The sequence below is a fragment of the Salvelinus namaycush genome, chromosome 15, assembly GCF_016432855.1.
Source record: "Salvelinus namaycush isolate Seneca chromosome 15, SaNama_1.0, whole genome shotgun sequence".
NCBI classification, from domain to species: domain Eukaryota; kingdom Metazoa; phylum Chordata; class Actinopteri; order Salmoniformes; family Salmonidae; genus Salvelinus; species Salvelinus namaycush.
This window is the reverse complement of record NC_052321.1, coordinates 38,612,266-38,632,488: the sequence shown is the minus strand read 5'-3', so window position 1 is coordinate 38,632,488 and position 20,223 is coordinate 38,612,266. Positions and strand designations below refer to the sequence as shown.

Below are 20,223 nucleotides of genomic sequence, written 5' to 3'. Positions count from 1 at the left end.
ACACACAAAATATATACATTTTTCAGACTGTATCTCTCATACAATCAAATGGTTAAGAAATGCACATGGTTAATAGCCCAAATATTGACAAGGGATAAGGGCCTATGGAGAATGCTTTTTGTGGAATTTTACCTTAATTTTTGCATTGCTTTATTTAGGCAGATTAGAAACAGGAAGGAGACAGGGAAGGAGTGAAAATGGGACAGGTGGAAGCAGTTATTGGACCCCCAACGTCTGAGGCAATAAGATGGTACATTACATTGGAATGTTACACACAACCACACAGCCACACTGTGTAAAAAAAAATATCGGGTGAATTGAAATTTACTCAAAAAAAAACAACCAGCATTTTTGCAAGTTGTTTCAATGATTTGTTAATTTTATTTTGCCATTCATGGGAGAATAAATCCACCTTAAATATCTTTGGTTGTCCTCTAAACGGATATCAAAACCAACCAGGCAAAATAATATTCAATGATGAGAAGACCCATTCCGACATTTCCTCAATGCTTAGTTACTGTTGGTGGGTTGAGCACTCTGCTCAACAATTCCTGCCAATGATCAGATTCATAAATCAACGAAAATGCTCCAGAAGAAGTGATCTAATTCTGCACTAGAAAGGACTTGAAACACCATTATAGTGATTAGAAGCTAAACAGAGAGGAAACGACGCCAAATGCAAAGGTATCGAATTATGCACTAAACAGTACTTGAAACACCCTAAATAATGTTTTCAACCTCTCCTGGTAGTACTCCCTGTCCCTGACAAGGTGTTGCACAACACTTCATTAAGTGGTGTTACAACACACGGTGTCAGGTTTAAAAACATCTCAGGGTGACGTGTTTCAATACTCAAGGAAAGTTAAGGTTTTGACTCCTTTGCGTTGGTGGCAGCTCAGTTGCCATTCGTTTTGGTGTTACAAAGCACTTCATTTTAACTGTGCAGTAGTACAATGCTGTTGGTGTCAAGTCAACATCTATTTCACGTTGGTTAAAAGTCGTGGAAACAACGTTGATTCGCCCAGGTGTGCCCAGTGGGTCTTCTCTGTTCACTCTGTCCCAGGTCTCTTAATGCGAAAGTGAAACGGCCGGTCGAACGGAGAGAGAGAGAGAGAGAGGGCTCGGCTCTGGTGCCATGTGGAAACGTCCGCCTGCGCGGATCTGCCCGTGAGCACCGACGGGCAAAGAAAGGGAATTAGAGAAAACGGTAAAAGGAGATATAACGTTCAACTAATCACGGAGAGAACGTCTGGTGAGAAGCGGAGAGCAGAGGGCATCGGATAGCGAAGAAGTAAGTGGCTCGCGTTCAGGTCTTTTAATGTGTACCAGACTGGTGTGTGTGTAGGTGCGCGCGTGTAAGTTACGTGTACGTGCTTGTGTGAGAGGATAAAGTCTGGGTGATGAACCATACTCTTATAGAGAGAGGACCGGCAACTGCCCGGTGTAGACCGTATAGGCTATTGAATGAAAGTGCTGAACGATTGTAGCCTATTATTGTTCAATCTGATGATGCAGATTCCCCTCCGGACGACAGAACTGGCAGCTGGTTCACTGTGGTGAGACAAACTTAGACCAGAGTTGAGTGAAAAGTAGTCACTGCACAAACTTACTGTTCCGTAGATAATACTATTAGTGATGATGTTTTGTTTGTAAAGTTCTGCAAATCATTTTTGCACTTTTTGAGTTTTGTTTGGTTCTGTTATTGGAGTTGTATGGTGGGATGTGAGTTCCCTTGTGCATTTAGACCATTGGTATACCATTTTTACACATACCTAAAAAAGTCTAAAATTGATTAGTAGTTCTTTCTTTCATTCGGAATTTTATTCAAGCAGCACCGCGTTATCCCGTGCGTATGCCTAAGGACAGGTGGAGCGTACTGTTTACCGGCATATTTTAACCCCAGCCCTCAATCTGTGCAAACATGTATTAACTCGCTTATTCTGCACATTTAGAATATAATTTAAACAATAATAAGGTTTGGCTGTATGTGGTTGAGATTGAATCTCCTGGATATGTCCTAGGTCAATGGGTTCACTCTAGGGGGGTCCGGGGAATGCCCCCGGTGAGATTTTGAAGGGAAAATACATCCAAAATATTCCTGATCATTTGGTCAATGTATCCCAACCACAACTGAAATACCAATAATTTGTGTATTACTTTAAACGGTTGGTCTAACTAACAGTTCACAAAGTAATTGAGCTTGGCAATTTGTTTGTAGAACGACTGTGAGAAATTCAGTTCTGGGGTGCGTTCAGTTCGATGGAACGCTTGCTGCGTTGCGTAATGGCTTGTACTGAATTACACGTTTTTCACAAAAAGTTCTTCAACGTTCTTGAACAAACTTTGAGATAGCCTAAGTTTTCTCTGTTTGGTGTGTGTGACGGGTGTGGCTTGCAATGAGTGACGTATTTGAAGGGCAGCGGTGTATTTTGAACGCACAATCCAACCGCTCCCTGTTTTTAAACTGGTTGTTCAGAATAGCACTGTTTCTGTTTAACTGAACGTTGTGTTGCGTTTTTTTTGTACTGAACTTGGTGACTTTTCTACTCCAAAATGTATGAAAATAAAATTATGGTGACCATTCAAATATAATTTTTCCCTCCAGAAATGAGCCTAACAACATATTGGTTCATATTATCAGGCTGGTGTGTTATTTAGCAATAAGCATGATCAGTATTATCACCTATTATCACCTACCAAGTGATTCAGCATAGTGGCTGCAAATAAATAGGCTGAGTCATGCCCATCCCAAACTTTTTCAGTCATGGCCCCCTTTCACCATGGGGGAACATCCAATTTATTTTGTAAATCAAATATAAAGGTGGTTCTGGAAGTATTCTTAGGGTGAATATTAGGTTGCATAAACATGATGAGTGCTTTCCCCCCACAATGTTGGCCTTCACATTTGTTTTCTAAACATAAGTAAGGAGGATAGGTTGCTGCTGCTGATCCGTCTGTGAGACAGGCAGGCTGCCACTGACTGGGGAGAGAAACAGGCTTGCTTGAGCCTACTGCCTGAGGTTCAGAGAAACAGCCCTTGTCTAATTCTGTAGCCTACTAAAAAAACAGTTGTTTCAATATTTATAATAGGTCCGTGCTATCCGGGATCCTTGGGACGTCCCTACCCATTGAAGTTTAAATGTAAAATTATCAAGGTAAGGTTAGGGTTAGGTAAGGCAAGGGCTATGGTTATGGTTAAGGGTTGGGTAAGGGTAAGGGTTAAGGTTAGGGTTTAGGGTAGGGACATCCCAAGTATCCCGGATTGCGTTTATAATACTACCTAAATTGTCTTCGAAAATTGTGCCCAATATAACCGTTACCAATTATTACTAGTTTTTCGCGATCATCACTTCACAATAGAAACCTTTTACATTCGAAAAATATCCTTTTCTATATCATTTTTATTTGTGCTAATGGATTTACCATGTTAAATGTGACTGTACTTCTGTAGTTGTTACAAGTTAGCTCTCAGAACGAAGAGTTTGTTAAGAAGAGAGAGGAGAGAGAGAGAAAGAGAGGAACTATTGCTCCATTCTTCTTACAAGTCTTGCACAACTTTTTATTACCTTTCACAAACCAAGGCCTCTGAGGACCGGGCCAAACCACACACACACACACACACACACACACACACACACACACACACACACACACACACACACACACACACACACACACACACACACACACACACACACACACACACACACACACACACACACACTGTCCACTACAGCAGCCTACAGCAGCCTTATTCTCACAATAATGATGTAAAATGTAAAATAATCAACGTTCAGCCACTGCTTCTTTATGAATACCTCACACACACACTCTCCTCTACCTGATTTGTTTTAAAACAGCCCTTTTCCTAATCCCACATGCACACACACACACACACACACACACACACACACACACACACACACACACACACACACACACACACACACACACACACACACACACACACACACACACACACACACACACACACACACACAAACTCCCAGTAAATGGGTGAAAGCAGCAGAATAGTAGATGTGTGTGTGTGATTTACGTTGCCACAGCAGTTTAAGAGCCCTGCTGATCGCCGGACCATGTCTCACACAACATTATTTATTGATACATTTCTAACATTACCAGCAAATGTGTTTTCATTCTGCTGAAGATCACGTGTCAGATCTACTGTACACAGCACCGAAGCATAACATAAGGAAAATGCACACACAAAAATCACTCACCAGCCATATGGCTCTGCCCAATTTGTGCTCTCCCTTAAGGCATGTGTATGATAATGTGATATCAATGAGACTTAAAGTATGAACTATCTGAGTTTTTAACAGGAAATGAAAAAACATACTTTTAAATGAAAGAACATACTTTTAAAAATACACTATCAATGAACCAATCAACTAATAATCTCTGCTCCCTGACCTCCCACCACACCCCTAACCTCAAACAGTGGCAGCACCTAACCTACTGGATCCAAAATCCGCCACTCACAACAGCAAGCCCTGCCTTTCCTTCTCCGCCAAGTCACTCACGCTGAGCCCTAGAGAGGAGTGTCAGGCCATCGCCACGGTGATGAAGTGGAAGACGGTGTTGGCCATTTTCCTCCTGGTGGTTCTCTACCTGGTGGTGGGAGCTGCCGTGTTCAGGGCCCTGGAACAACCCCACGAGAGGTAGGGGAGACCGGGGTTGGTTGTCACACTTTTTACTCTCGTGTGTATTTCACAGCACCAGTATATCTTGCAAGACTCTTTTCAACATTATTTCAAAGACCAACATGTTTGGTTGAAATAGGGATCCTTTTTTAACCTCACATCTTATTTCAACATGGAGTTACAAGTCATTTAAACACATTCTGTCCACTTGTGACAACTAGCCCCATCGCAGGGTTGGTTGTCACACAGTATAGAGTTGGTTGTCACAATGTTTGTAGCTTATTCCTTTTGTGACGGAAAGTGAAGCAATATAGAAAACAGAGTCTTAGAAATAGCCAAGCCTTTCTTTGATCGAACAATATTGCTAACAAAATTCAGCATTTTATACCGTGAGAACAACATATGACGTTTTGAGTAGATTTGTGTGTGTATGCGTGTGTTTGCACATGCCTGTGTACATGTGCGGGTGTGTGACAGAAAAATGTGTGCGTGAGGCAACAAACCCAGATAGCAAAGATACCTCTGCCCAACAGATGCATGTATACATGATGCATCGGGAAGATGCAGTTTAGACATCGTTAATTGGCAAGACGTCTCACAGATGTGGCGGCCAGGCATCAACATTATATTCTGAAGTCTCTGCGAAGTCTCTCCAATGCGCAAACACTCTCCACACTACATATTCCCAACACATCTTGATTTGTCAGCCTAAGGTGTTTGTGTTTACTGGGAAGGGAGGTCTTTATAGCAACAGCAGAAAAGAGCTTGGGATTTATTGTATACTGGCAGTGGCAATGTCCCCAAACAATCTGGTTATAATGGAGTTGATTTTTATTTATTTATTTCACCTTTATTTAACTAGGCAAGTCAGTTAAGAAAAATGCTTATTTACAATGACGGCCTACCCCGGCCAAACACTAACCCGGACGTCGCTGGGCAAATTGTGTGCCGCCCCCAGCCTGTTGTGATACAGCCTGGAATCGAACCAGGGTCTGTAGTGACGCCTCTAGCACTGAGATGCAGTGCCTTAGACCGCTGCGCCATTCGGGAGCCTAATAAAGTGACAACCATCCCCAACCACCCCCCAGCCCCTCCAATGCTAATTAAGATGCTAGTTACCACATGGATTGACCTACTGTAGCAACTCAGAAATAGGTTTGGAATGTAGCTCTCCCTTTCCTGATTTCAACAAACATCATTCTTAATTTGTACTCACGTAATTCAAACATTTCAAAAGAAAGTACCAAGAATGTACTTATTTTTACTTTCACCTATGAAAAACACTATATTTTGTCATGCTAACATTAATTGACCAGGTGGCTGAGTTCTTTTAAATAATTCATACTTTTTAATCTTAAAATGATTACACATGGCACCCTCTAGATTGGGAGTAATAAGCACTGTGACAACTAACCTGTGAGATAACCAACCGAGGCCTCTCCTAGATCCCTCCCTTATCTCTTTCTCATCCTGTCTTTCTCCTCTCTCTCTCTCTTTCTCTGTCTCTCTCTCTCTCGCTCTAGTGCTCAGCGCCTGGCCATCCTGAATCAGAAACTAGAGTTCCTCTCCACACACACCTGTGTCAACCACAGCCATCTGGAGGAATTGGTCAAGGTACCATTGTTAGTATGTGTGTTTGCGCGTGTGCACGAAGGACTCCCGTATCGCTTCAAAGCAGAGCGTTTTCCTTCCTTTTTCGCTTTCACCATTTTCTCTGTACACCTTCTGCACTTTTGTGCAGACTTGTGTGAGCGTGTGTGTGTGTAGGATCATGTTTAAAGCCAGAGTGACTCATTGAGAATGCATCTCTGCTGTCGATGCTGGTGTTGCGCCAGAAAAAATCCCTCATAATGATCTCAGCATGAGATATGAACTACTGGTGGTTTCATGTCAATGCTAATGTGGCAAAAAAATCACTCGCTACCCAAAAAACTGTAACGATGTGTTTGAGAGACAGCAAGTGCTCATTGTGCAAATGTATTTATGTTTTAAATAAACATTGGTGATCAAATATAGTTTACATGTTGTCAACAATCTAACCCAACCCTGTGTGTGTGTGTGTGGGTGTGTGTGTGTGTGTGTGTGTGTGTGTGTGTGTGTGTGTGTGTGTGTGTGTGTGTGTGTGTGTGTGTGTGTGTGTGTGTGTGTGTGTGTGTGTGTGTGTGTGTGTGTGTGTGTGTGTGTCTGTGTGTGGCCATGTCCGAAATCTGTCTTGCCTACTATTAACAAAACAACATGCGGTGTACTAAACATACTACATACTATTTAGATTTTACTGTTTAATAAAAATGTGTGCAGTAAATATCATTATACAATGGGTGGGTCTAATCCTGAATGGTGATTGGTTATAAGTGCATTCCAGCCGGCGTCTATTCCACAAGTTTCCACTGGCTAAATATATGACGTTAAATTGCCTATTTCCTCTGTTCCATCTGACTGCGCAGTCTACTGTCTCATCAGCCCAGGCAGGAAAATTATAAACTTGATCTTCACTATAAAACGCATCTAGACATTATCTTGCATTTCCTTTTTTTGTGAGAGAGCACATTTTCTATGACGGGGGAAATCGTGCCTCGTTAGCTCATTGTTATGGATGTATCCAAATACATGTCACTAGAAAACAGCTTAAACAAATGCAACTGCTGTTGTTGTTCTGTCTGCACTGTTTGACGTGACTGTAAGTTCGCCATAGTTGGCTAGCTAGTAAGCAAGGGATAAGAACGTTACCAGCCAGTATGGCAATGGAACATTTAGAACAAACAACTGGGTCATGTCCATAGATTTGTATTATTTTTATTTAACCTTTATTTAAATATTTAAGTCGGTTAAGAACAAATTATTATTTAAAATCACGGCCTAAAGGCAAAAGGCCTCCTGCGGGGACGGGGCCTGGGATTCAAATAAATAAATAAATACAATATAAATATAGCACAAAACACACATCACAACAAGAGAGACAACACAACACTACATAAAGAGAGACCTAAAACAACAACATAGCAAGGCAGCAACACATGACAACAGCATGGTAGCAACACAACATAACAGCAACATGGTAGCAGCACAAAACATGGTACAAACATTATTGGGCACAGACAACAGCACAAAGGTCAAGAAGGTCGAGACAACAATACATCACACAAAGCAGCCACAACTGTCAGTAAGAATGTCCATGATTGAGTCTTTGAAAGAAGAGATTGAGATAAAACTGTCCAGTTTGAGAGTTTGTCGCAGCTCGTTCCAGTTGCTAGCTGCAGCGAACTGAAAAGAGGAGCGACCCAGGGATGTGTGTGCTTTGGGGACCTTTAACAGAATGTGACTGGCAAAACGTGTGTTGTATGTGGAGGATGAGGGCTGCAGTAGATATCTCAGATAGGAGGGAGTGAAGCCTAAGAGGGTTTTATAAATAAGCATTAACTAGTGGGTCTTGCGACGGGTATACAGAAATGACCAGTTTACAGAGGAGTATCGAGCGCAGTGATGTGTCCTATAAGAAGCATTGGTGGCAAATCTGATGGCCGAATGGTAAAAAATGAATAGATGGCCAAATAGATACAGAACAAAAAGACTAAACGACTGTGTCGCGTCTCTGGCAACCGAGCCAATAGAACGAACGACCAGCCGTAGCAACCCTAGATTTGTTTCGGGGCAATATCTTATGGAAGGATGAAATAGTATGAATTAATTCATCAAATAACATTTAGAATGAAAATATGTCAATCATTATTTGAATATGTTGGTAACCCGTTGTATAAAAGTGATAATGCCCTCCATGCCGGTATTTGAAGGTTATGTTGGCACGGTTTGCCAATATAACAACACCCGTGCCAATATATCTTCCAAACACCGGCTTCTCAGGCATTATCACTTAAACATACTAGGCTCACCCATACTGAGAATGCATCATCTTATGGACAATGTCGTTGTTACCTGCCATTCATTCGTTTTGGTACAGTGTGCCCCTCAGCTTATTACCAACTGTTGTCAAACACACTTGGGTCTGATAAAATAATTCCCTTCCTCTCGCATGCAAATTCTATTAGATTCAAAAACAAAATGAGTATGACATCCGGGCATACTCAATTTTCGAAATTTCATAGACTAAAAAACTTTACATTTTCACATCCAATCAACCTACTATTTAGAAGTACAGGTATTCGGACATGGCTTATGTGTATGTGTCATCCACAGCAAGTGGTGTCAGCAATCCGTTCAGGGGTGAACCCAGCAGGGACTCTGACCAATCACAGCAGTCTCTGGGACCTAAGCTCCTCCTTCTTCTTTGCGGGGACCGTCATCACTACCATCGGTAAGGGTGTATGTGTGTGTGCTGCGTTTGTGTGTGTGCGTGTGTGTGTGTGTGTAGTATGATGTCTACGAAATCTAATTTAACCTCTCAGTACAGTCGACATTACAATGTTAAACCACTCGAGTGTTGCTTTAGCAGTATGCTTAGGGTCATTGTCCTGCTGGAAGGTGAACCTCCGTCCCAGTCTCAAATCTCTGGAAGATTGAAACAGGTTTCCCTCAAGAATTTCCGTGCATTTAGCGCCATCCTTCAATTCTGACCAGTTTCGAAGTCCCTGCCGATGGAAAACATCCCCACAGCATGATGCTGCCACCACCATGCTTCACTGTGGGGATTGTGTTCTTGGGGTGATGAGAGGTGTTGGGTTTGCGCCAGACATAGCGTTTTCCTTGATGGCCAAAGCTACATTTTAGTCTCATCTGACCAGAGTACCTTCTTCATATATTTGGAGAGTCTCCCACATGCCTTCTGGCGAACACCAAATGTGTTTGCTTATTTTTTCTGGCTACTCTTCTGTAAAGCCCAGCTCTGTGGAGTGTACGGCTTAAAGTGGTCCTATAGACAGATACGCCAATCTCCATGGTGGATATTTGCAGCTCCTTCAGGGTTATCTTTGGTCTCTTTATTGCCTCTGATTAATGCCCTCCTTGCCTGGTCCGTGAGTTTTGGTGGGCGGCCCTCTCTTGGCAGGTTTATTGTGGTGCCATATTCTTTCCATTTTTTTTTACAATGGATTTAATGGTGCTCCGTGGGATGTTCAAAGTTTCTCATATTTTTTTATAATCCAACCCTGATCTGTACTTCTCCACAACTTTGTCCCTGACCTGTTTGGAGAGCTCCTTGGTCTTCATGGTGCCGCTTGCTTGGTGGTACCCCTTGCTTAGTGGTGTTGCAGGCTATGGGGCCTTTCAGAACAGGTGTATATATACTGAGATCATATGACAGATCATTTGACACTTAGATTGTATACAGGTAGACTTTATTTAACAAATTATTTGACTTCTGAAGGTAATTGGTTGCACCAGATCTTATTTAGGGGCTTCATAGCAAAGGGGGTGAATACATATGCACGCACCACTTTTCCGTTTTTAATAGAAATTATTATTAAGTTATTTTTAAAATTTCACTTCACCAATTTGGACTATTTTGTGTATGTCCATATGTCACGATCATGAGGAGAGACAGACCAAGGCGCAGCGTGATTGGAGTTCCACATCTTTATTTTAGTGAAACTTAAACAAACAACGACCGTGAAGTACCGTAGTGCTACATGCACTCACTCAAAACAATATCTCACAAAACACATGTGGGAAAAAGGCTACCTAAATATGATCCCCAATTAGAGGCAACGATTACCAGCTGCCTCTAATTGGGAACCATACAACTCACCAACATAGAAATACAATGACTAGGACAACCCCCTAGTCACGCTCTGACCTAAACACCATAGAGAACCAAGGGCTCTCTATGGTCAGGGCGTGACACTATTTACATGAAATCCAAATAAAAATCAATTTAAATTACAGGTTGTAATGCAATAAAATAGGAAAAACGTCAAGGGGGATGAATACTTTTGCAAGGCACTATATACTGGTCATTAAAAATATTCATCCGAGTAGTCTGCTGACTGGCCAGCTCATCCTCTTCAGGAGGATGACATCATCCTCAATGAGGAAATAGCAAGCATTTCTGAAACGGTCTGTTTGAGGCGGGGGTTTTTAGATGTTTTTTCTCCAATTTATGCTTTGGCCACAAATATAAGTATAGGATCAGTCAACAATATTATTTGGGTATGAGTTAACAGAATATGAACTTTTAAAAGTTCGTTTTTCACTAGGACAGTTACTTTAAAACTGCAGCATTTTCTCTCAGTGTCATGGCAAAATGTGTATAATTGCAGGAAATTAGCTTTAAAATGGCAAAGTGTTCTTTTTTAAGAGGCCTTTTTTCTTCTGTCCCTCCAGGTTTTGGGAACATCTCCCCCCATACGGAGGGAGGGCGTATCTTCTGTATAATTTATGCCCTGCTGGGGATCCCTCTGTTTGGCTTCCTACTGGCTGGAGTAGGAGACCAACTGGGAACAATCTTTGGGAAGGCCACCGCCAGGGTCGAGAAGATGTTCGTGGTGAGTCCATGTAGAGGAAGTGTGTGTGTATGTGTGTGTGTGTGTGTGTGTGTATGTGTGTGTGTGCACATGTGTGTGTGCATCCTTACATGTGTGAGGCCACTCAAATTACTTCTTTATCCCAGAAGAGTAGAGGCCTGTCTATCAGTCTAACCCAGATGAAGGTTGTGAAATGACAATTCATTACAGTTAATAACACCCTAGTGTATTGCCAGGAATAATTGGAAGAGAGGTCTGGTGCGTTGAGAATACAGTAGCTATTCACTTCCTATGGTCCAATCTGCCCCTCATACCGTTCATCATGGCCACCTCCTAATCATCCCTAGATTCCAGTTGGCTAACCGGGCAACTCTTCCCCAAGTCGTTGCTGTATATAAGAAATGTGGTCTCAGTCAACTCACCAAGGTTATTATAGTAAAAAAAAATCTTTAACTAAAACTAATCATTAAAAAAAACAGAAATAAAGTCATTAACAAATCTGTTTGAAAAACTGAAACTATACTGAAACTATTATCTTTGACTCCAAAACGATCTAAAATATAAGCATAATGAATTATGTTCAGTTGTAAAAAAAATTTTTTGGGGGGTGGGCAAAAATCAAATGGAGTTTTCAAGGGAGTTTTCAATATTTTTTTCTACTGGGATTTTCAGGCTTCGGAATCTGGCAGGTCACATTGAGATTGACTTTATCATTTAAAAGTAGACTCAGCGAGATGATGTTGCCACAAACATACAGTCACATAGAGTGTTGCGCATGTTCACGGGTGTGCTTCACACTGCTACAAGGTGGTAGCTACGGGACCTAAACAGTGGAGAAGTTTCAAGTTTCCTGGTTGTTGCAGAAATTGACCCAATACTACTGTTTACTTCATGCATCTACATCATCTCGCTGAGTATACCTTTAAACCTGACCCATCACGTTATGCATTAGTGCCTCACAATGGCAAGAATTGACATTCACAAAAACACCAAACTTATACAGTACATTACATAGTTGTCTTCTAGCCTCCCCCGCATAGGCTTCTTTCTGTCCCTAACACTAAAACTGAAACTAAATAATATAACAAACTAAATAGAAATGTTATTATGAAACTTCAACTAAATAAAAACTAGTGGATCTGAAAACTAACTGAAACTAAACTGAATTTCAGATAAACACAAAACTATAATAACCTTGCAATTTACCTGGTGAAATTAGGGTTAAATACTGTAGATTAATAAAGATCTCTCTTTCCCTTTCTCCCGCCCTCCCGCTGTAGCAGTGGGATGTTAGTCAGACTAAGATCCGCGTCATCTCCACCGTCCTCTTCATCCTGTTCGGCTGTCTGCTCTTCGTGGCGCTGCCGGCGGCCATCTTTAAACACATTGAGGGCTGGAGCGCTCTGGAGTCCCTTTACTTTGTCGTTATCACCTTGACAACCATTGGTTTCGGGGACTTTGTCGCAGGTAAATTATCACGAAGGTAGTCATTCGAGTCCTAACTTGAAATGTGTATGCTTAAGTACATGCACGCACGCACGCGCACACACACACACTTTTTTAGTAAACCATTCATACAGATTTGTTTCATGAAGATATGAATCTCTTCTGGAGACCAGTTAAAGGCTGCAGCAGTCGGCACACATGAAGTGAGCTACAGTAAGAAGGGAGAGACAGTACAGAAGGAATAATAACCGCAGCTATCAGTGAGAAAAGTGTCCTGTCTCTGTCACACTTTCCCCATTCACTCAGGGAAGTAGGGACGGAGACAGAACATAGATAGAATTTACTGCAGGGTCAGAACTAGAAGAAGGACCTGGTTAGACGGAGAGATAAAGAGAGAAAGTAAGGGGTTGTGTGTGTGTGTGTGTGTGTTTGTGTCTGTGTGTTTCGTGTGTGTGTGTGTGTGTCCTCTCCAGGTGGATCAGAGATTGAGTATCTGGACTACTACAAGCCTGTGGTGTGGTTCTGGATCCTGGTGGGACTGGCGTACTTCGCTGCTGTTCTCAGCATGATAGGAGACTGGCTCAGAGTCATCTCTAAGAAGACCAAAGAGGAGGTCTATCTATCTATCTATCTATCTATCTATCTATCTATCTATCTATCTATCTATCTATCTATCTATCTATCTATCTATCTATCTATCTATCTATCTATCTATCTATCTATCTATCTATCTATCTATCTATCTATCTATCTATCTATCTATCTATCTATCTATCTATCTATCTATCTATCTATCTATCTATCTATCTATATCTCTCTCTCTCTCTCTATTTAGACACACGCTCTCTCTCTCTCTCTCTCTCTCTCTCTCTCTCTCTCTCTCTCTCTCTCTCTCTCTCTCTCTCTCTCTCTCTCTCTCTCTCTCTCTCTCTCTCTCTCTCTCTCTCTCCATTTTATAAAGCCCTATTTTTACATCAGAAGTTGTCACAAAGTGCTTTAAAGTTGCCCAGCCTAAAACCCCAAAGAGCAAGCAATGCAGATGCAGAAGAACAGTGGCTGGGAAAACATATACACACACACACACACACAAAGGATCTGAACCCGGGTCTCGGCCCCACGGGAGAAACCAACGTCTTGACCGTTAAACCAAGAGGAATTGATTCTGATTTTGAAGTCGCAGTCATGGCTACCTCATCTGATAGACATTACTGTGAGACTCTCCAGTGACACTCTCCAGCTCGACAGAGTGTACAGTAACGCATTATACAGAAAGAGAGAGAGAAAGAAAGAGGACAGAGAGCGAGAAAGATAATCCTTACTGCCCCCTCAGAGTTATCACGTTGACATCCTGCTATTGATGCAGTGTCATCACTCCACAAGTGACATCACGCTTCCGTCTATGATGGTCAGACGTGTGTGTTTGTGTGTGTGCGTGCGTGTACATGGTTGTGTGTTCGTGCATAAGGCTGTGGCGGTCACGAAATTGAGTCAGCCGGTGATTGTCAAGCAAATAACTGTCGGTCTCACGGTAATTGACTGTTTATTAACATAAACACATTTAGCATCTCCTGGCTTCCACACATAGAATACAAGCCACTGATATAGACCTTCGGGAACATCTATATTTTAAAAAGTCTAATAAATCCATGTAATATAGCCTACATGTCACGGCTGGGCTATGTGCCCTAAACAAAGTCAACTTCCCACAAAGACAGGTGTAAAAAAGGGCTACCTAAGTATGGTTCTCAATTAGAGACAACGATAGACAGCTGCCTCTGATTGAGAACCACACCCGGCCAAACACAAAGAAACAGAAAACATAGAAATAAAGAAACTAGAATGCCCACCCTAGTCACACCCTGGCCTAACCAAAATAGAGAATAAAAGCCTCTCTATGGCCAGGACGTGACACTACACCTTCACAATAAATCCATGATTTATTTTAGACAGGTCTAAAGAAACATGATTTGAAGAAAATGTACTCTATTTCAGAAGAACATAATCGCATACTCTGAGTTGTCCTTATGTTAGGTCCTGATCTGGCTATGCCAAATGGCTGTGGGCTACACTAGTTCATTTAGCAGACAAGATTTGCTTATAATTCTGTGGCATTATTTTACATTGTTTTATAGTATGAAGAATACAACTGATCAAAGCTGAATAAAATAGAATGGATATTTTCTCCAAACGATTTGAGGGAGTGCGCACATGCGGCTATTCTGTGTTGAGCGGTTAACAAATAAATAGGTATTCCTATATGCTTAATTTAGAGTTATTAATGTAACTTTAGTTGTTCTACAAACGTTGAGCTATATGATTTGATTTTTAATACATTGTAAGGCTGCATGATGCGACTCTAACGATGATTTTAAAAAAGTTGCTTGAAAGGCATGAGCTCTGCTTTGTTTTTTGCGCAGGCTGTACACACTACATCAGTCACTCATTCACAATTTGACAAACACTTAATAGTCTAGAATTTCATGGCGGCATCCCCTTTGTGTGGCCGTAATGCACCCTAAAAAAATCCATGCCTTTTGCGGCCAGTGGCGGTTGTGCCCTTCTCCCTGAGTGCTGCACGCTCTGAATCATCTCTCACTCACAAATCAAATCAAACTTTATTTGTCACATGCGCCGAATACAACAAGTGTAGACCTTACCGTGAAATGCTTACTTACAAGCCCTTAACCAACAGCGCAGTTCAAGAAGAGTTAAGAAAATATTTACCAAATAAACTAAAGTTTAAAATTATTAAAAGTAACACAATAACATAACAATGATGAGGCTATATACAGGGGGTACCGGTACCGAGTCAGTGTGCGGGGTTACAGATTAGTTGAGGTAATTTGTACATATAAGTGGGGATGAAGTGACGATGCTTAGATAATAAACAGCGAGTAGCAGCAGTGTACAAAACAAATGGTGGGGGGAGGGGTCAATGTAAATAGTCCAGTGGCCATTTGATTAATTGTTCAGCATTCTATTTATGGCTTGGGGGGTAGATGCTGTTAAGGAGCCTTTTGGTCCTAGACTTGGTGCTCCGGTACCGCTTGCCATGCGCTAGCATAGAAAACAGTCTATGATTTGGGTGACTGGAGTTTCTGACGATTTTATGGGCTTTCCTCTGACACCGCCTATTATATAGGTACTGGATGGCAGGAAGCTTGGCCCCAGTGATGTACTGGGCCGTATGCATTACCCTCTGTAGCGCCTTACAGCCAGATGCCGAGCAGTTGCCATACCAGCAGATTCCGAGCAGTTGCAACCGGTCAGGATGCTCTCGATGGTGCAGCTGTAGAACTTTTTGAGGATCTGAGGACCATGCCAAATCTTTTCAGCTTTTGTCTTGCCCTCTTCACGACTGTCTTGGTGTGTTTGGACCATGATAGTTCATTGGTGATGTGAACACCAAGGAACTTGAAACTCTCAACCCGCTCCACTACAGCCCTGTCGATGTTAATGGGGGCCTGTTCGGCCCTCCTTTTCCTGTAGTCCACGATCAGCTCCTTTATCTTGCTCACATTGAGGGAGCGGTTGTTGTCCTGGCACCACACTGCCAGTTCTCTGACCTCCTCCCTATAGGCCATCTCATCGTTGTCGGTGATCAGGCCTACCACTGTTGTGTCAACAGCAAACTTAATGAGGAGTCGTGTTTGGCCTCGCAGTCGTGGGTGAACAGGGTGTACAGGAGGGGACTAAGTACACACCACTGAGGGGCCCAAGTGTTGAGGATCAGCGTGGCAGATGTGTTGTTGCCCACCCTTTCCACCTGGAGGTTCATTGACTACCACCTGTAGTCAATGAACAGCATTCTCACATAGGTGTTCCTTTTGTCCAGGTGGGAAAGGGCAGTGTGGAGTGTGATTGAGATTGCGTCATCTGTGGATCTGTTGGGGCGGTATGTGAATTTGAGTGGGTCTAGGGTATCAGGGAGGATGCTGTTGATGTGAGCCATGACCAGCCTTTCAAAGCACTTCATGGCTACCGACGTGAGTGCTACGGGGTGGTAATCATTTAGGCATGTTACCTTCGCTTCCTTGGGCACAGGGACTATGGTGGTCTGCTTGAAACATGTATGTTTTACAGACTCGGTCAGGGAGAGGTTGAAAATGTCAGTGAAGACACTTGCCAGTTGGTCCGCGCATGCTTTGAGTAAACGTCCTGGTAATCCGTCTGGCCCAGCGGCTTTATGAATGGTGACTTGTTTTAAGGTCTTGCTCACATCGGCTACCGAGAGCTTTATCACACGGTCATCCAGATCAGCTCTCGTGCATGCTTCTGTGTTGCTTGCCTCGAAGCGAGCATAAAAGGCATTTAGTTCGTCTGGTAGACTCGCGTCACTGGGCAGCTCGTGTTTGGGTTTCCCTTTGTAGTCTGTAATAGTTTTCAAGCCCTGCCACATTCGACGTGCGTCAGAGCCGGTGTAGTAGGATTCAATCCTAATATTTTATTGATGCTTTGCTTGTTTGATGGTTCGTCTGAGGGTGTAGCGGGATTTGTTATAAGCGTTCGGATTAGTGTCCCTCTCCTTGAAAGCGGCAGCTCTAGCCTTTAGGTCGATGCGGATGTTGCCTGTAATCCATGACTTCTGGTCGGATATGAACGTACGGTCACTGAGGGGACGACTTCGTCAATGCACTTATTGAAGAAGCCGATGACTGAGGTGGTATACTCCTCAATGCCATTGGATGAATCCTGGAACATATTCCAGTCTGTGCTAGCAAAACAGTCCTGTAACGTAGCATCCACGTCATCTGACCACTTTCGTATTGAGCGAGTCACTGGTTCTTCCTGCTTTCGTTTTTGCTTGTAAGCAGGAATCAGGAAGATAGAGTTATGGTCAGATTTGCCAAATGGAGGGCGGGGGAGAGCTTTGTATGCATCTCTGTGTGTGGAGTAAAGGTGGTCTAGAGTTTTTTTTCCCTCTGGTTGCACATATGACATGCTGGTAAAAATTTGGTAAAACTGATTTAAGTTTGCCTGCATTAAAGTCCCCGGCCACTAGGAGCGCCGATTCTGGATGAGCTTTTTCTTGTTTGCTTATGGCCTTATAGAGTTGGTTGAGTGCTGTCTTAGTGCCAGCATCGGTGTGTGGTGATAAATAGAAGGCTACGAATAATATAGATGAGAACTCTCTTGGTAGATATTGTGGTGTACAGCTTATCATAAGGTACTCTACCTCAGGCGATTAATACCTCGAGACTTCTTTAAGCTTTTCCTGTGGTTCATTTTCATGCCAGCCAGGTAGGTTATACTCCTGTTGTAAATATAAGCAATGTGCTTAATATTAGGAAAGTTGAGAAATAATTATAGTAGGCCTAGCCTATAGAAAGCTGATGGGATCCTCCTCTTTTTAGTAGAGGCCATCATTCTGTTTTCTTGTGCAATTGCATAGCCTATAGAAATGTTGCGCAACATTAGCTCATGGGCTCTCATGAAGTGTTTGATTAGATTTTTGATCACATTTGCATTGATGTCAGAGTGATTAGAGGGACAATAGAGTGCTGAGTACCAGGCAGTTAGCAAGTTTGGTAGGCTTCTAATGACCAGCAGTAGCATCAGAGCTTGGAGAAGCCTAATTACCGTGACTAAATGGTCACGTGGAATTTGACTGCCTTCATGACATGTGACCGCCGGTGTGACGGTAATACCGTCACCCCAACATCCCTATTCGTGTGTGTGTGTGTGTGTGTGTGTGTGTGTGTGTGTGTGTGTGTGTGTGTGTGTGTGTGTGTGTGTGTGTGTGTGTGTGTGTGTGTGTGTGTGTGTGACCAGTAATGACACACAACAGTAATGGAACAGATGATATTCCTCTGTCTATCACAATGGAACTCTATTTAATGTGTTTGTTCCAGAGTTTGGTAGTTACCACCCAAACCCACACATTTTGTCAGAGCTCCTACCTTCTGCAGACGTCTCTCCCCTGGCTTACCTCTTTCCTTTGATAAGAATGTTTTCCAATTAAATACAACGTTCCTAATCAAATCAACTACCTATATCCTCTGATGAACATGACTGTGAGACTTTCCAGTGACACTCTCCAACCCAACAGTGTACAGTAACACAGTATACAGAGAGTGAGAGTGACAGAGAGAGAGAGAGAGAGAGAGAGAGAGAGAGAGAGCGTGTGTCTAAATAAGTGTATGTGTGTGTAGAATAGAATAACTTGCATTTGTCAGAGCTCGAACCTTCTGCACTTACACAGCTCTCTTTTTCAAGTCTTGTTCGCAGAGAGCATCTTTATATCAATACTTTATCATCCCAATAACTCTCTATGTTTGACAACCTCTAAACCACTAAAGATATCACACATGTTGACAATGCCATGGTGTGTGTGTGGCCAGGCTGCTGTAATTGAACACACATGTAATTGAGGTGACTTCCAGGATACGTCGAGAACAGCAGTCTTTCACAGCATCTCTCCCTCCCCCTCGTCTCTCTCTCTCCCTCTCTTCTCCCCCCTCTTCCTCATCTGTCTGCCTCCTCTCCTCCTCTCTCCATCCTTCTGTCTCTAGGTAGGGGAGATCAGGGCTCACGCAGCAGAGTGGACGGCTAATGTCTCGGCAGAGTTCAAGGAGACCAGACGTCGCCTCAGTGTCGAGGTCTACGACAAGTTCCAGCGGGCCGCATCAATCAAACGCAAACTGTCGACCGATCTGGGCTTAAACTCCACCCCCGAGCTTACCCCACCGAAGAGGATACTGCCCGTCAACTTCACAGATGAACGGGAGAGGGAGCCGATGTTCCCGTATATGACCAAAAATGGAAGTATTTTTCAGAACGGGCTAGGGGGAGAGCCTAGGAGAGGTGACGTGGCTATTATAGAATACCTCAAGTAGAGGTCACAAACGTTCACCTCTGACCCCTGACCCAGCTTCAGCACAAGCCACACCCACCTGGTTACAACAACAAATGGCAGCCATCTTTCAGCACAGGGTGTATGACATCATTAATCAACAGCTGCCCTGATGACCGACTATATAACTATATGACTCTATGATTATGAAGCGGTTTGATTATTAACTACAACAGAATCACAACATGAATTATGAACTAGGAACATATCTTTATGGATCTGAATGGAAGAGTTACATTCGGGGAGTACATGTAAGGTCAGGGCAAATCTGAGTTGACATCCTATTCCTAGTGCACTACTTTTGGCCATAACCTCATAGGGTTCTGGTCAAAAGAATAGGGTGTCATTTCGGACATTGCCTTGGTTTATGTATCCAATTTATTATGTTGCCAATGTATGAGGAATATTAATGAGGATGTCTATATGCCTTTATTCAGAGAATGTGTGGGTGTGCATATGTGTGAATGGGTTCTATGGGTTTGTAAGAGGGAACCTTTCCCCTGACTGTTAATCAGAACCGGACCTCTTAGCTTTTTTTCTACTGAAGGAATCACAGCAGTGTCTTAGTCCTTTTCTACCAACAGACTGTACACGCATGTGAATTAACAGTGTTTTCTCTTCTCTATTATCACTCTCTCTCTTGTCGTTTTAAACAGCGAGACAGTTTGTCATTTAGACTACGTGACTGTAGTCCTCTGGGCTGCTCTAGGGATGCTGGGAGTGTGGAGCAGCAAATGGAGGCTCCACTATGACTCTTTCAGGGCAGACATTTTAAGGCCAGCCACCACAGACTGAAATGACAGTTTTGCCGCTACCTATACATTTTTAGATTTGCTGGTATTTTGGT

At 42.7% G+C, this 20,223-nt stretch overlaps 1 protein-coding gene across 1 annotated transcript; it reads left to right on the top strand.

Moving 5' to 3' along the window:
• The first annotated feature begins 4,282 nt into the window (after positions 1 to 4,282).
• LOC120060079 (potassium channel subfamily K member 2-like) lies at positions 4,283 to 19,359 on the top strand. Its single transcript, XM_039009143.1, has 8 exons — positions 4,283 to 4,286; positions 4,463 to 4,682; positions 6,188 to 6,278; positions 8,856 to 8,973; positions 10,938 to 11,098; positions 12,358 to 12,544; positions 12,997 to 13,136; positions 19,036 to 19,359. Exons 1-8 carry the CDS (start codon positions 4,283 to 4,285, stop codon positions 19,357 to 19,359), a joined length of 1,245 nt encoding a protein of 414 aa, XP_038865071.1.
• The last annotated feature ends 864 nt before the right edge of the window (positions 19,360 to 20,223 follow it).

Bases quoted from the DNA above. Each gene is read 5' to 3' on its own strand.
- LOC120060079 (XM_039009143.1), top strand. The intron at 4,683-6,187 runs GTAGGGGAGACC...CTCTCGCTCTAG, and splicing joins CTGGAACAACCCCACGAGAG to TGCTCAGCGCCTGGCCATCC. The intron at 13,137-19,035 runs GTCTATCTATCT...TTCTGTCTCTAG, and splicing joins CTAAGAAGACCAAAGAGGAG to GTAGGGGAGATCAGGGCTCA.